At 39.7% G+C, this 17197-nt stretch overlaps 1 protein-coding gene across 1 annotated transcript in view; it reads left to right on the top strand.

Annotated features, from left to right (window-relative positions):
- Positions 1-1702: 1702 nt before the first annotated feature.
- Positions 1703-17197, top strand: part of LOC149819960 (uncharacterized) — a 34152-nt gene continuing 18657 nt past the window's right edge. The window contains exons 1-3 of the mRNA XM_089983655.1: positions 1703-3611; positions 3717-3839; positions 3941-4007. Of these exons, the coding sequence (XP_089839781.1) occupies positions 1707-3611; positions 3717-3839; positions 3941-4007 (2095 nt within the window). The 5' untranslated portion in view covers positions 1703-1706. The remainder of the gene's footprint in view (positions 3612-3716; positions 3840-3940; positions 4008-17197) is intronic.

Here is a 17197-nt window from a genome sequence, read left to right as displayed (position 1 = left end):
CTATAAATCGTTATAGTGATTTGCGGAAGACACTATAAATTGCTGTTAAAAGGCCGAATAACACTATAAATCGTTGTGAGGCTCGTTGGAGACCCAAAAATACTACAAATCGCTGTAAGAAAGCCCGACAATACTACAAATCGTTGTTGAAAGGCCGGATAACACTTTAAATCGTTGTGAGACTCGTTGAAGTCCCGAAAACACTATAAATCGTTGTAGGAAGGCCCGACAATCCTACAAATCGTTGTTGGAAGACCGGACAACACTATAAATCGCTGTGTGGCTCGTTGGAGACCCGACAACACTAAAAATCACTGTAGGGGAGTCATTGAAAAAATCATAAAAAAGAAACGGAAAAATAGAAAAATCGTGGGAAGGGGTGTTACAAAAACCTCGAGCAAGAAACAACCGAAGGAAACATGAGCCCTACGATTAAACAAAACACTTTATTTCTCTTTTCGATAGTTAAAAGAGGGGAAGAAAATAAAAAAATTATATAAGGCACCAAAAAAATTGATTATGGCGCGCTTCCCCCCGAGCCCCCCGCCAGGGGCGGCCCCCCTGGACCCGCGCCGGGGGGGAGCCCCCAGACCCCCCTCCTGTAAGGGCAAAAGCTCTAAATCAGGCTCTACAACGAATCAAGTTGAACGATGTTATTCACGCTGGGAGGAGCCCCCAAGCCCTTCTTCTATAAGGGAAAAAACTCTGAATCAAGCTCCACAACTCATCAAGTTGAATGATGCCACCCACACTGGGAGGAGCCCTCAGACCCCCCTTCTGTAAGAGTAAAAACTCTGAATCAGACTCCACAACTCTTCAAGTTGAATGATGTTACCCACGCTGGGAGGAGCCCCCAGACCCCTCTCCTGTAAAGGTAAAAACTCTAAATCAGGATCCACAACTTATTTAGTTGAATGATGCTACCCACGCTGGGAGGAGCCCCCAAACCCTCCTTTTGTAAGGGTAAAAGCTCTGAATCAAGCTCCACAATAGTCAATATGCAGGTCAATCGGTGCTTGATGGAGCAATGTAGGATCTTCTACTGGATGTGCACAGAAGCAGAAAGAGAAGGAAGAGAGAGAGTGAGAGGGTTTATGTTCATGGCCTCCTCCAGGAGAGATTTCTTTCTCGGATAATCCTGCAGTGCAGAGACTGAGTCTTAAATAATCATATTCGGGGCACTTAAGTCTTTACAATCACTCTTTTTCTAGAATCGTTATTTTTTTTTTTGCACCAATGAAGTAGAGGGTACTTAAGTCTTTGCAATCGCATCAAACTCCAATGTTAATTAATGCTGACAAACATGGAGATACGAGACACACAAACTTAAATACGTAATGCTTTTTGAGACCCCCGAGCATGAGATGCCCTGTTCGGGGGGGAGGACATATAACCTGCTTCGCTCTGCGTATATCGTTATGTAACTCTGATACCAATGTTGGAATTGTTAGATAAGAGTGTGCGTAGCGTGCGAGAAGAAAAAAAAAAGAGAGAAAGGGAGATCTGGGAACTACGAGCGTTTGTGCATGGATATATTTAACCTCCTTTTGTGTAACCGTTTATATTCTAAATTTAATATAATTTGAATTCATACTTTTACATTTTTTTTTGTACAACCACCATTTTGTGGCTTTCGGATTTTCACGTGACTACATTGGATCCGATGCCCAAATCCATCAAGAGGTTGTCCGAGTTTAGGTTTTCGGATGGTGGGGGACTCGAGCAATCACGATAGGAAGTGCGCGAGCCCTAGAATCCAAGACGAGAACTCAGATTTCCCTATGGATAGGCTGAATTTTCGGTCGGAATCTCGTCGGGATGGGAAGAGGCGCGATTACGACGACAACGATGTCGGCGGCGGTGAATATGAGACAAGCCGTGGAAGGAAAACGGATGGAGGAAGAGACCGAGGAAACGCTGAAGATGGCGGAAGGCAGAGGTCGGAGGTATATCGGGACGATGGGCGTGGAGGTTATGATGCTACTGAGAGAGGAAGGCGCCACCGTGATGATTCTAGCGAAGATGAGGACAGAGAGACGTCGAGATGGAGGAATCGTAGGGAAGGGGAGAAAGGATCTGTTGGGGTGCGTGTCGATTTCGGTCCTGATGGTGATGCTGGTCGCGACAGTGGTAGAAGAAATCCGAATAGTGGGAACACGGGTGAGGATGAGGATATAGAAACGACCAGGTCGAAAAGCCGCAGAGAAAGGGAGGGAGTATCAGATAAGGGGCGGGATGATGGTGATGATCATGACCGGAAAAACTTCAGAAGAAGAGATCGTGGTGGAAACTCTAGTGAAGATGAAGACAAAGAAAAGGAGGAAAGATTGGATAGAAGGTGCGATTTTGGTGTTGATCACCAGCGAGACTCCGATAGACGCAGAGACCGCCATGGAAATTCTGAGGTAGATGATAGACAGACATCAAGGTCAAAGAATGTAAAAGAAAAGGAGAGGAGATCGAATGGGAGGCAGGATGGCGATGATGTTGATGAAGAAAAAGATAGGAGACACCATTATGGAAACTCTGAGGGTGATGATAGAGAAACGTCAAGATCGAAGAGTCGGAGAGAAAGGGAGGGAAGACGAGATAGAAGGGATGATGATGACAGAGGAACATCAAAATCGAAGAGTCAGGGAGAAAGGGAGGGAAGACCAGATAGAAGGGATGATGATGATAGAGAAACATTAAGATCAAAGAGTCAGAGAGAAAGGGAGGAAAGACCAGATAGAAGGGATGATGATGATAGAGAAACATTAAGATCAAAGAGTCAGAGAGAAAGGGAGGAAAGACCAGATAGAAGGGAGGATGATGATAGAGAAACATTAAGATCAAAGAGTCCGAGAGAAAGGGAGGAAAGACCAGATAGAAGGGATGATGATGATAGAGAAACATCAAGATCAAAGAGTCGGAGAGAAAGGGAGGAAAGACCAGATAGAAGGGAGGATGGCCATAGAGAAACATCGAGATGGAAGAGTCAGAGAGAAAGGGCGGAAAAACCAGATAGAAGGAGGGATGATGTTGATGATGCCCGGAGAATTGATAGAGAAAAGAAAGATGACCGTAACAGAGCTAGGAGTGGTGAAACTCGAGACCGAAATGAAGAGAAGAATCTAGAGAAATTGAGTGGAAAGGATGGTTATAGAGATAGGCGGAGGGATACAGATGAGGCAAAGAAGATAAATGGTGTCCAGTCCCAAAGTAATGATAATCCAAAAAATCCTACTGAGGTAAATGTAGGAAGAAGTGGTGGCATCTATATACCTCCATTCAAACTGGCTCAGATGATGAAGAATGTGGAGGACAAGAGCAGTGAAGAATATCAGAGGCTGACATGGGATGCACTTCGCAAGAGTATAAATGGTCTGGTAAACAAAGTCAATGCTTCTAACACAAAGAACATCATCCCGGAATTGATTGGCGAGAATCTCATCCGCGGGAGAGGCCTTTTCTGCAGATCATGTTTGAAATCTCAGATGGCATCTCCTGGATTTACAGATGTGTTTGCTGCTCTGGTTGCTGTTGTCAACACAAAGTTTCCTGAAGTTGGTAAACTGCTTTTGAAAAGAATCATTTTGCGTCTTAAGAGGGCATACAAGCGGAATGACAAGGTCAGTCATCTCATTAATTTGTTAAGAGTCCCCAGTATTTTTTTTGGCTAAATTTTTTATAGAGAGCACATGCTTAATGCTTTCTTCTTTCGTGTCCTAATGCAGCCGCTATTGCTTGCTGCAATTAAATTTATTGCCCATCTTGTAAATCAGCAAGTTGCTCATGAAATTATTTCTTTGGAGTTGCTCACGGTGCTCTTGGAAAATCCCACTGACGACAGTGTAGAGGTTTGTTGTGGTGGCATGCTATTTCTTGTTTTAGTGTTTTTTTTTTCAGTTTTTACACAGAAATTAGTCAGGATAGTTCTTTACCTTTTTTGTTCTTTCAGGTGGCAGTTGGATTTGTCAAAGAATGTGGATCTTTGCTGCAAGACCTTTCGCCTCAAGGGCTTCATGGTAAGCATGCACTAATTTTTGCTTGCTTCACTCTCTTGATTATTTGCGTTTGTCTAAGTGGTTTTCGCCAGTAGCAAAGATTAGGCTGTTCCTTTGATTTTTCATAGGATTAAGAAAATGTTGTTCATCTTCTCCAATCACAACACTGTTCATAGCATATTTGGTCTATTAAGTTTTTCTTTTTTTCTCCATGCGAGTTGTTGGTGAATAACTGTCAGTAGGGAAATGGAGAAAGCTGTGGCTAAAGTTTTGAAGATCAATATTGTAAGGCTTTTGTGCTACGCCACGTGGATACAGATGCGGAAACAGGATCCAGTGTGGATACACTTGATACGGCACGATAATTCTAAAAATTTAGGATATAGTGACATGACCATATACACGTATAGACAAAATTCTTAACCTGAAGTAATAAAACATGAATATCATCTAAAGTGCAAGCTTTGAACCAAATCACTATAATTAAGAACATCAAATATAATAAAACAAAGTTGAAATTGAAATGTAATGTAAATAAAAAACACAAATGAATAAAAAATAAGTAATCAAGATCATAAAAAAGAAATAGACAGTGTTAATTGCACAATGTTGACTGTGTCCATGAAGTGTCTTGGCCAGTGTTATAAAAAACGCTCCTTGAGGCGCAAATTTTTTTTGTACAACAAAATTTCTAAGACATAATCAACAAGATTTTTGTAGGTTAATCTCATATATTTTTCAGTTATTTCAGTTATGTAATCAGTTTCTTAGTATATTTTAAATTTTGTTGGTTAATCTCATATATTTTTCAGTTATGTAATCAGTTTTTTAGTTACTTTTATATGTTAATCTCATATTTTTTAGAATAATCTCATATATTTTAACTTTTGTAGGTTAATCTCATATATTTTCCAGTTATTTCAGTTATGTAATCAGTTCCTTAGTATATATTAACTTTTGTTGGTTAATCTCATATATTTTCCAGTTATTTAATCAGTTTTTTAGTTACTTTTATATGTTAATCTCATATTTTTTAGAATAATCTCATATATTTTAACTTTTGTAGGTTAATCTCATATATTTTCCAGTTATTTCAGTTATGTAATCAATTTCTTAGTATATTTTAAATTTTGTTGGTTAATCTCATATATTTTCCAGTTATGTAATCAGTCTTTTAGTTACTTTTATATGTTAATCTCTTATTTTTTAGAATAATCTCATATATTTTAACTTTTGAAGGTTAATCTCATATATTTTTCAGTTATTTCAGTTATGTAATCAGTTTCGTTGTATATTTTAACTTTTGTTGGTTAATCTCATATATTTTCCAGTTATGAAATCAGTTTTTTAGTTACTTTTTATATGTTAATCTCATATTTTTTAGTACTTTCTCATATATTTTAACTTTTGTAGGTTAATCTCATATATTTTTCAGTTATGTAATCAGTTTCTTAGTATATTTTAACTTTTGTTGGTTAATCTCATATATTTTCCAGTTATGTAATCAGTTTTTAGTTACTTTTATATGTTGATCTCATATTTTTTAGTATTTATTTGAGATTTTCTATTTCTTATTGGTTGTTATTTCATCAATAAAGCTTTTATTTATTTATTTGTATTTTTAGATATTTTTTTATAATTTTTTTAAAGTTAAAAAAAAAATTGAGGCTTATGCTTTTCGCCTTGCCTCGTTTTTTGGTGGAGCGCCTCTTTACGCCTCAACGCTTTTCACAACACTGGCGTGTTCACATTTTGTGTCATGTCAACATGGAATACAAAATGGCATTACTATGACACTTACAAATAAGGGTGTCAACGAGCGTGTTTGGTTCGGACCCAGGTGGAACCAAACCCAGACCTGATTTGAGATGATGGTACTGGTCCGAGCCCGGGTCTAATCGGACTCACCATAAGAGAAACCATACCTGGATCCTATAACGATTCCATGAACCAGACCCTGACCATATTTTTTTATCTTTTTTTACGTTGGAAAATTTACTGATCTTAGTCGGAACTTGGGTCAGGCCCTTGTCTGGTATGAAATTTCACAAACGATACCCCAGCTCTATACATTTATCGGACTCTTCGGGTCCGACCAGATTCTAATCAGTCCTTGTTTATCACCAAACCCTGTCCCTATAAGGTATGGTACGGGTCAGGTCCGGGTAAAACCTGACCCATTGATGCCCCTACTTACAATAGCCCAAATTTGATTGAGGCAGGTTTTAAGCATGTGCCTAAAGCATGTGCCTAAAGCATGCCTTTCTTCAGGCTTGTGCATAGTCAATAATGTTTTTTTTTATCCCTCAAGAATTCTTCAACTTGATTCTATGGAGAAGTTTGATCTGAGAAATTGCACAATATGAAAAATAGGAAACTAGAAAATTAAAAAAACTCTAGACAAAAGAAACACATACATGCACACATGTTGGTGTATGTATCGTGTACCCACACCAAACATGAGTGAAAACTAAAAACACTTTGTTTCAAAGATGTAAAATACTGATATATCTATTTGCAATATGGAAAATATGATAATTTATGTAAATATAAAACTAAAAGAAGGAATTTATAACATGGGCTAACTCAAATTAATGCACCTTGTAGTGGTTATTCTAAACAGCTCCCACAATCTACTCTATTACTAACAAGTTGGCATTGCTTCTAGATTTTGGATTTCACTTTTATCTGTTTTTTCTCTTTCCAACCTAGCTGTTACTGTCTCTCTAAGCTTCCGGTCATACATGTGTTGATGGTCCTTTGAACAATACCATTTTGCTTGCTCATATATATAGGAATAGGAGAGAGCGTAATGTCGGACGCGCCCAATGCATCTGCGTATATATATTTTTTTTGTGTTTTTGACTTTTAGCAGCTGTCCTGGACCACCGCTAAAAGTAAAAAAACGCAAAAAAATGTGTGCCGCTTATCGCGCAGGCGATCAGCGGCACGTGTTTGTCCGATTTAGCGTCGGACAAACTATGAGTTTGATGATACATGGTAACTATATATGATGCAACTTTTCGTGAAAGTACTTTTAAAAGATATTTTTCAATAAAACCCGTTTGTGCAAATTGTGCATCAAATCTCAATTTTTTGGTTCACACTAGTGGTGAAGTCCGGGTCGAACACAGAGAACGTGAAAAAAAACTTTTGTACCCCACACAAAACAGTCTTTATTTTCTATAAATAAAATATAAATAAAATGTGCTACCCTATGCGAAGGGCTTAAAAATAAAAAAGGCTTTATTACAAACCAACTTAAAATAAATGGCCCTCTGACCCTAAAAAAAGTAAAATAAAGAAAACAAAAATCTGCATGGGTTCTTTTCCTCGCAATCTAGCTTTTTTCTTGCTTCGATGCTACAGTTGAAACTTTAGGCTTAAGGGTCCCTTTCTGAAGGGGCACGTCCCTGAGGGGCTCTTCGCACAAGAAAGCCTTCCCTGCAAAACACAAAAATAAAACACAAAACAAAGGAAGGAAACTATTTCTAAAAATAAATGTTAGTTATGTAGAAACAAGAATAAGAAACTAAAACTAACTGAATGTAACAATCTAACTAACTAACTTTAAAACAAACTTGAAACAAACTAACTACTTGAATTCAAGAAAAATGTTGAATAAAAAACTAACTAGTTAAAACTATAAACAAAGAAATCTAATCTAATTAATTAAACTAAAACTAATTTTAAGAATACTAATGAACTAATGCTGAAATATTACTTCAGCTAATTAATGACAGAAAATCATGAAACCCAAACTACTAATTACGAAAATTGTTAAAACACATTAACTATCTATAATGTAAAACAGTAAACTAACATCTGATCTACAAGGAAAAACTATAAAACCCATAGTAAACTAACTAACTAGAACACACTTGCTGCAGTCTCAAAAGAAATATAATTTGATTAACGTAAATCACGCTGATGCGTTAATTGCATTAATTGACATGAATCGTCGTGCATGGACTGATTGAGGCTCGCAGTCTACTGTTATTACCAAAAGAATTAACAGCCGATTTATGCTAACCAGTGTTGTGAAAAGCGTTGAGGCGTAGCGAGGCGCTCCACCACAAACCGAGGCGAGGCGTAAAGCGTAAGCCTTAAATTTTTTTTGAAAACTTTAAAAAAAATATCTAAAAATACAAAGAAATAAAAAAATGCTTTATTGATGAAATAACAACCAATAAGAAATAGAAAATCTCAAATAAGTACTAAAAATATGAGATTAACATATAAAAGTAAAAAGTTAAAATATACTAAGAAACTAATTACATAACTGAAATTACTTGAAAATATATGAGATTAACCTACAAAAGTTAAAATATATGAGAAAGTACTAAAAAATATGAGATTAACATATAAAAAGTAACTAAAAAGCTGTTTTCATAACTGGAAAATATATGAGATTAACCAACAAAAGTTAAAATATACTAAGAAACTGATTACATAACTGAAATAACTGGAAAATATATGAGATTAACCTACAAAAGTTAAAATATTTGAGATTATTCTAAAAAATATGAGATTAACATATAAAAGTAAGTTACTTTTATATGTTACTTTAAGTAACATATAAAAACTGATTACATAACTGAAAAATGTATGAGATTAACCAACAAAAGTTAAAATATACTAAGAAACTGATTACATAACTGAAATAATTGGAAAATATATGAGATTAACCTACAAAAATCTTGTTGATTATGTCTTAGAAATCTTAATTTTTTTTTTTGCACCTCACGCCTCATGCTTGCGCCTTGAGGCACATAGGGTCGCTCCTTTTGCGCCTTAAGGCGCATTTTTTATAACATTGATGCTAACTAAAGAAATTAAAATGAATTTTTTTCTTTTCTGAACTAACTAACGCAGCTAAGTCAAACACTGTTGGCCGAGAGAACTTGATCTGCATTAATCACACTGGATCGTGATTGACACTGTCAGCATCTGTTTCATGCACAACCTGATTATGAGTAAAGAGACGCCAACCAGATTACACAATTAAATCGTGATTAACAGTTCACTTTGATCAGGTTGAAACCTATCCAACGCTCACGCTGAATGGGTTTCAATCTTTCCGAAAACGCTGCATTTAATCAGGCTATTACACATTATAATAAGCCGTTTTTTCAAACAGCAATCCTTGAATCCGATTGAATCAAAATAATATAAAGAAGGGGATTTGAGAGCTCTCGCTAACTCTGATCAAATGTGAACAGCATGGTCAGACCAAACGTCTATAAAATCAAACAACTCAAATCAAGGTCTGCGTGAGTCCAGTACTTCACGCCGGTCGTTTGCTGTTTCAGCAGGCTGATCAGCATGAATGCACAGATCGGTTTCTGACCTCCATAAAAAAAAACAATGACGAGTCTTCTAAAAAGAACATTAACTAAAGTAAAACGACAACTTTTATATAATATAACGTATTTTGATCTAATGTGTAGAAAACAAAAACATGAAATCAAACTAATCTAAATGAACCAATAATGTTGAAAATAGAATATGATGCATGCAATAAATCTGAGCTACTTACGACTAAAATAGGGACATAGGGGAGAAGAAGCAAACCCCTCAGCCCCTTCCGATGAAGGGGTTGAGAAGAAGTGGTCGCTCCCGTGGTTGGACGCGCACTCCGACAACAGGGTAAGAAGCACCGACAAAAGCAAAGATCAGAGGAATGACAAAATAAATATCAAAGGAGAGAAGAATCATGGAAGAACCAGTGAACGAACGAGAACAAAGAAGGAAGAAACGAAGAGGGGGGAAGAGGCTGGCATTTTTCCCAATGGGAGGACGACCACCCCCTTCTCCATAATATTATTTATAAAACAAAATTAGGTTAAACTAATTATTTTCTAAACACTCTACCTATTTTTATAAAATTCCTAAAACTACCTTTTCTAAAAAAATATTTTCAAAAGAAGGCTATTAAAAGAAATAAAAAATTCAAAAACACTCAGGTAAACTTGTTTTGTGCGATTTTTCTTCTTTTTGCAAATTAATCAATGCCCTGGAAAACGTTGATAAGTCTGGGTATTTATTTCATTTTTTCGACTGATCATACATAAAAATGTCTCTAATATGCATAAACTGTGCATGATCAATATATATATATATATATATATATATATATATAGGGATAACATTTGGTAATGGCGAAATGAGGTACAAACCTCTTCTTTTTATTGTTTTTCATGAAACCAACCTTACTGATGTGATCTACATGGTTTTATTAGTTGGAATTGGCCTTGAATCACCTGATTACGTCACTTATAAGGCTTCAAAGATCCATGACCTACAATGTGTGATACTTTATTGGGTCATAAAATTGTGTTTTTCTGATTCAAAAGTCGGTTCCTACTATGTGAAGCATGCTGAACATCTAGGAGGTCCAACTGGATCAAAACAACCCACGGCTATGACTTTCAAAGGTGACATGCCAACATGGCTCCATTACCAAATGTTATCCCATATATGTCTGTATGTCTGTATGTGTATAGTAGTTGACCAAGTTCTCAATGATCAACTTGTTGGAAACCAGCTGGTTATCTATTTCCGTTTGCACTGATTCACCCATTCATTCCTATTGCTCACAAAATTGTTTATTTTGCTAAGAATGAGAGATGGGTTATTCTGTCTAATACCCTATTGGCGACATTCTACCTGAAAAGTATAGGATACTCATGGGTAAAAGTCAAAAGCTTTATTTGGAAACTTTGTGGAGGTTGCACTCCACTTTATCTGCAGAGGATTTTAGCATAAGATTCAAGTTTAAGAGGATGCATTGCATGGTTCGAAAACACAGTTACTCGGGAATCGGCTCATCCACTAGTGACTCATGACTCGGGCAGGTCAGCTTGGTGACACATCCGGGTTTTGTTAACTTTTGATGTTGTATAAAAATAATGTACTATTAGTCAACTAAATACAAAAAAAGCTAGAAAAAGATATGATTTCTTCTAAAATCACTAAATAAATCAAATAACATCATGCAAAGTTACAATTAAGCTACATCTAGTCATTTACTAACAAGAATTTGAAGTACCGAACAACTAAACTAGTATCCAACTAAAACTTATATAACATGGTTCATGTAACTAGCAGTCTAACAATATCAATGAATTAAAAAAAACAAAAAAAAACAAACATTGAACTTCAAGATCTCCAGTAACTTGAAATTGACTAGTAAATTTCAATATTTAACATTTACCAAAATTCAAAAATGTTAGACGGTTAGAGTGTGTACAATGACTGCAACATGCCAACAACTAAAGTCTAAAGGTCCATACTCCATATATTTCACTTTTCAGTTTCACACTTTCATTTTCAAGTTTCAAGCTGCAAAATTAACAAATCACAACAATTCTAATTTTCCACACTTCTAAACATGCTCACACCACCACCATCTCAACATGCTCAGATGACTAAGAGTAAGACTTAAGAGTAGGAGCACTTGCTATTGCTTCTTCATCACCACCATCTCCATTCTCATCCTCAACTTCGTCAATGTTGATCTCTTTCTTCAATTGCTTCAAAAAGTCCTAAGAAAATGAAACTTAATTAAGAAAAGTAAAACCAGAGTTACCAGAAGCTTCTTAGGTAGGTGGGAAGCTCGCTTCCCAGAAACTCGCTTCGGAAGCGCGATACTCCTCGCTTCCGAAACTTCATGGGAAGCTCGATTCCCCCACACTTCTTTTATGCTTCTCATACACATGGTCTATGCATAGTATATACTTTTCTCACGTTTCTTTTCATCTTTTTCATGTATTTTCTCTCACGCTTTCACTCACTTTCCATGTATTTCCTTTAAATTGGTAACCATCATTGTTAGATTTTAACAAAAATTTAACTCTTTTACAGAAAAATCATGAAATATAAGAATGATCAATTTTATTTTAGTTTTTATTTGTTTATTGTTTGATTCCATATTGCTTCATTTTTTATTCATATTTCGCTTTTAAATTGAAACTTTGCTTCCCACTTCGTATAAATTTTAAAATGCCTCGTTTCTCGCTTCCGCTTCCCATATCGTTTCCCGCTTCCGCTTCCTAGTTTGGCAACCTTGAGTAAAACATAGAAAGTAAAAATTAAAAAAGAAATAAAGGCAACTATTATAAAGTATAGATAAAGTAAGGAAAAATAGAAAATTTTAACCTCATCTCCATCTAGAACTCCTTCAACGATCCATTCATCCATTGGTGTTTGCAAGTACATATTGTCCAAAGAAATTGGATTATTACTAGTTTTTGTTATATGTCTTTCTCGCAAACGTAAATTGTAATGAACAAATACTAGGTCATTTAGATTTTTTTTGTGCCAACCTATTCCTTCTTTTAGTGTGGGTCTGGTCAAAGGTACTCCAGTTGAGCCCACTTCCAGATTAAGAACATGTTTGAATGATTATGCGTACAACAATTCTTTGGAATTAAAAATTTCCTATGCCATGTATCTTCCACCACATTGCCGCACACTTAAATGTTAACTTAACAAGTTACAACTTACAACAAAGTATAAAATTATAAATAAATAACAATTTAACTATTTTATATTTATGAGCTAGCACAACAAATTTTCATCATTACCGGGTTTATTCTCTTTTTTGGTTATAATTATCATCTCAATATCAAAATCTCCACTTGCATCCTCAAAGAGCTCAAGTTGAGGGAATTAATTATTTATAAAAATAACTCGTTTTAGATAACATCGAAATTGCATACTAGACATTGAAAACATAGTATGATAATCAATAACTAATAAGTGCAAATACAAACCAACCTGCGTAGATGCCTTTATTCTAGCATGCATATTTGGCTCTAAGCGTTCAATACATTTTGTTAAACCACACATTATCTCAGGATTCTTTATCCCCAAAAACAAAGAAATAAATTAATACTAAACCTTTAAACATATTATTAAAAAGAAGACACCCAAATGTTTCAAAACTTATAATATATACCTTGGAGAAGCGCAAACTATATTGGTATTTTGGATTCAAATAGTAGGCAGCTGCATGTAGAGGATGATGGAGGTGATGGTCACATCCATTATCAATTATCCTCCAATATGCTTTGTATTTATTTTCATCATTATCATGGATTTCTTTAATGGCTTGTTTGACTGTAAAGCCCGTTAAAAAAAAAATCGTGTCGGACACGTGTCAGACACGTGCCCTGCACGCGTTGGACACGTGTCAAGGTTGGTCCGTTGTGTCGGACCCGGATCCGAGCTGGACCCGAGCCCGAACCTGGACCCGACTTCTCGAACTGTGACTTTAAAAAGTCATAGGCGTCTCGGGCGAGGGGCAGAAACCCTCGCCCCTTCTCTCTCCTCCCTGCGGCCACCGACGCCGGTGACTCGTCGCCGGCCACTGCCTTCGTCCCGTATGCTGCAAGAAGCCGACCACCTGTTCGCCTCCTCTTCGCCTCCCGTCTCTGGCCGCCTCCTGGCAGACATCGATGTTCGGAGCCATCGACGGCTTTCATGCATCGACGACCTTCCCGTCGCCGGCGATCGTAGCTGTCGGCCATCTCCCCCTTCGAGCTGGCATCAGCAACCTGCCGTCGGCCACCATCTTCTCCCTCTTTTTCTGCAACGATCGGTGACCCCTGGCGATCGCGTTGACGACTTCCGAGCTTCGGTGACCCACCATCTCCCACGCTCTCCAGGAACCTCCATCGGCAGACGACCTCGTTTCCCCGACGACCACCGACGTCGACGACAACCTCCGAGCTCCAGCAACACATCGCTTCCTCCCCTTCCTCTGTGGCCACCAGCGACCAGAGCAGTCGGCGATCGTGCCGCCAACCTCTTGTCCGACTGTCGGTTGCGCCAGAGCCCCCGATGTTGGAGTTTTCGACCTTCGCCGCCTGAGTTCCTCGTCGTTGTCGACCTCCGAGCCTCGACGACCTCTGTCGTCAGCGAATCCCCATCGGCCACCACCCTCCTTTTCTCTGTTGCGTGGGTGCCAGCGACCCATTTGTTTTCATCGTCTTCGTCGTGGGTGCTGTAGACGTCGGCGAGCGGAGTCGCCGACGACCTTCGACTGCCGACCACCGTCGCTGGCCATCTCACTCTTTAAGCTGGCGTCAGCGATTCGCCGTCAACCACCATCTGCTCCGTCTTGTCTGTGTTTCTCGACGATCGCCGCCATCAGGCACCCTCTCCCCCGATCTCCTTTTTCTGCTCTCTCTGCTACCCCCGACAACGATCGATGTTCATCGGCAACCCCTCGGTCTGGTGACCTCAGTCGACACTCCCCCCCCCCCCCCCCCTTGCCGTGGTCTCCTGAGGTAAAACCCTCTTCTCTTCTTCTTTTCCTTTGTGAGGGGTTGGTCGACTGTCGTCACCTCTTGTCAGCAGGGGGTTACCCCCCTGCCTTTTTGCAGTCGGTCGACAGGGGGCTCTATCCCCTTTCGCTTTGTGGTTTTTCGGTAGGGGATTTTGCCACCGTGTCTCCTATGGTCCTCTGTTAGGGGGCTCTGCCCCCTACCCCCATCCTGTGTTCGGCAGGGGGCTTCGCCCCCCCTCCCCCCCCCCCTCTTGCCTTGTGTTTCTCGGTAGGGGGCGAGGTCCTCTTACCTTTGTTTTGCTTCTCGGCAGGGGGTGGAGCCCCCCCCCCCCCCCCCCCCCCCCCTCGTGCTCTCTTGTTGTTTCCTGGTAAGGGGAGAAGCTCCCCCTACCTTCTATTTTTCCTCAGTAGGGGCTGAAGCCCCCTGCTCTCCTGTTGCTCCTTGGCAGGGGGTTCTGCCCCCTGTTTCCTGCGTTTTGCCAACAGGGGGCAAAGCCCCCTGCACCTCGGTTGTGGTTGTTCTCCGTCAAGGGGCTTTGCCCCTTGCCTTGTTCTTTCTGCCGGCAGGGCCCCTGCTTATCTCGTTCCCAGCAGGGGGCTACGCCCCCTGTCTTGATTCATGTTCTGACAGGGGGTGTTCCTCCCCGTCTTGTTATGGCAGGTGTGGTAGGGAGCCTCTGCTCCCTCCCTTGCCTTTCTCTGTTCTGGCAGACAGGGAGCTCCTGCTCCCTGCCTCTGCTGCTGTTGCCAAGGAGGGCTGAGGCCCCTGCCTCTGACACCCTTGTCTGCAGGATGCAGACTTCCTGCATCTGCCTCCTGTAGGCAGGAGGCCTTGCTGCCTCTGTCCCTCTCCTGCAGGGAGCTAAGCTCCCTGCCTACTCTCGTGTTTGGGGTTTGGTACCACTGCAAGTTTTATCGGACCCGCTTCTCGTTTATATTACGACATATATTAACGTTCCAAGCTTTTCAGGTTGAATGGTGGATCCAGCTCGCCTTCGTGGCTCGAGCTTGCGCTTACCTACGCCATAGGCGTACGAGGACCCGCAACCCCTTAAGATAGGAGATTCTTGCGTAAAAGGATAATGAACGGATAAATGCTAAAATAAGGAAAGATAACTAAAAGAGGATGATATATGTATACGTATAATATATATACGTATGTCTTTATATTCAATGATGCGGTTTCGCGATCCTTGTCCTCTTTACTTTTCTTGCACTTTCCTTTCTGTTGCCGCCGCACTATATGTGTCTAGGCTTTTAATTCGTGTCTTTACATTTCATGTCTTTTAACTCAAGGACGCTGTTTCGCGATCCTTGTCTTCTCTACTTTTTCGTACTTTACTTTCTTGCTGCCCCGTGCTTTGTGCCATGACATTTACTTGTGTATATCTGTCTTTTTACTCCAGGATGCAAATCCTGGTCCTCTTTTACATTCTCGCACTTTGCTTTCTGCATTTACCTTTATTGGCCCGCGCTTTATGCGCCATGGCCTTACTACTTGGTTTTGCTCTTCGTACCTTACTTTTCTGTTGTTGCCGTACTCCCTTGCACTTACTTCTTGTATGTATTGTTCGTCCTTACTTTGATGTTGCACTTCGTGCATATGCTTTGTTCATGCATGTATTCTTATCTTTGTCGTATTGCTCCTTTACTTGCTTACGCTTATCGTTTAATCGATGTTCAACCCCATACCTCATGAGTCGTCCTTTACACTTGCTTAGTCAGTATAGGATCTCATACCTCGCGAGTTGCTTACGTAGTTGCCTGCTTGTGTGTTTCGATGATCGAGGTATGATTTCATACCTCGTGTGTAACTCTAGCGTTCTACCCTTGCGGTGCAGCTTTGCACATCGAGCCTTCTCTCAATTTGCTATAATATTAGTATGTGCACGGGATTGCCCCTTGTCAGCTTGCACTCCTTGAGTGCAATTTCGAGTGTATAGTGTATATCGTTTCACTTGTCTTAAAAGTCACGACACACACTTATGCACTTTGGTTCTCCAAAGATGATGGTCTTAGGTGCAAACCTATTTTCAAAGATGTATAACTTTGTAAAGCAGAGATAGCGGCTGGATCTCCCAAACCGATGTATTTGGGAAATGTGTGTTACAACCTCAGTTCGCCTATCCGATACAACTCGGATAACCCTGTTTAGGAGCCTGTGCACGAGTAGGGCGAGAGTCCTATCGAGGTGCTTGCGCCATCGCTAAGATCAACGCTATATCACTTCTGATGCGAGACTTAGTTTCTAGGCTTTCTGGTCAAACTAAGATAGTAACGCCTTCCTTTCTTCGTGAAAGTATTGTTGATGGATTTCTCCTAAGAAATCCATGCTCATCTCCCTGTAGTCGTACCCTTAGTCGTGTACAATATGTTTGGACTACGAAGAGTAGGACGAGAGGTCTGTAGTAACCTCTAAACGTGTATTAACACATTAAGCTAAATCCTGTTATGTTGTTATTCGCCTAATAGGCAAATGCTTGTGATTGTCTAAAGGACCCGAGCACGATAAGTTGGAACTTAAATGAGTTCACTGTGGACTTCTGTAAAGCGGATGTGTTGAGGGATTTTCTGCGAGAGATATTTACCCCTCTCATCGTGGTTGTACTTTTGAACAGGTACGTTGCGTATTGCGGTGAGTAGGATGAGAGGTGTTTGGTTGCCTCGAACGCGCAGTGACGCGTGTAATTCACATAAATGATAATTATGCGCCTTCACATGCAAGATGCTCGAGTGGGTCGAAAGACCAGAGCATGTAGAATAGGACGACGGTTAAGAAACCCCCCGTCGTGCTTATTCGGGACGGTTCATCAAGAGAGAGGATGGATGGTACAAAACTCCGATGGACAATCATTAATGACAGTCACGGGCAAAGATCTGACTTCCTCAGTCTTCGGAGGTTAGGAGAAATACTTCA

The sequence above is a fragment of the Nuphar pumila genome, chromosome 12 (genome assembly GCF_984573655.1).
Source record: "Nuphar pumila chromosome 12, dmNupPumi1.hap1.1, whole genome shotgun sequence".
Lineage (NCBI taxonomy): Eukaryota > Viridiplantae > Streptophyta > Magnoliopsida > Nymphaeales > Nymphaeaceae > Nuphar > Nuphar pumila.
This window is presented reverse-complemented; position numbering and strand designations above follow the sequence as displayed.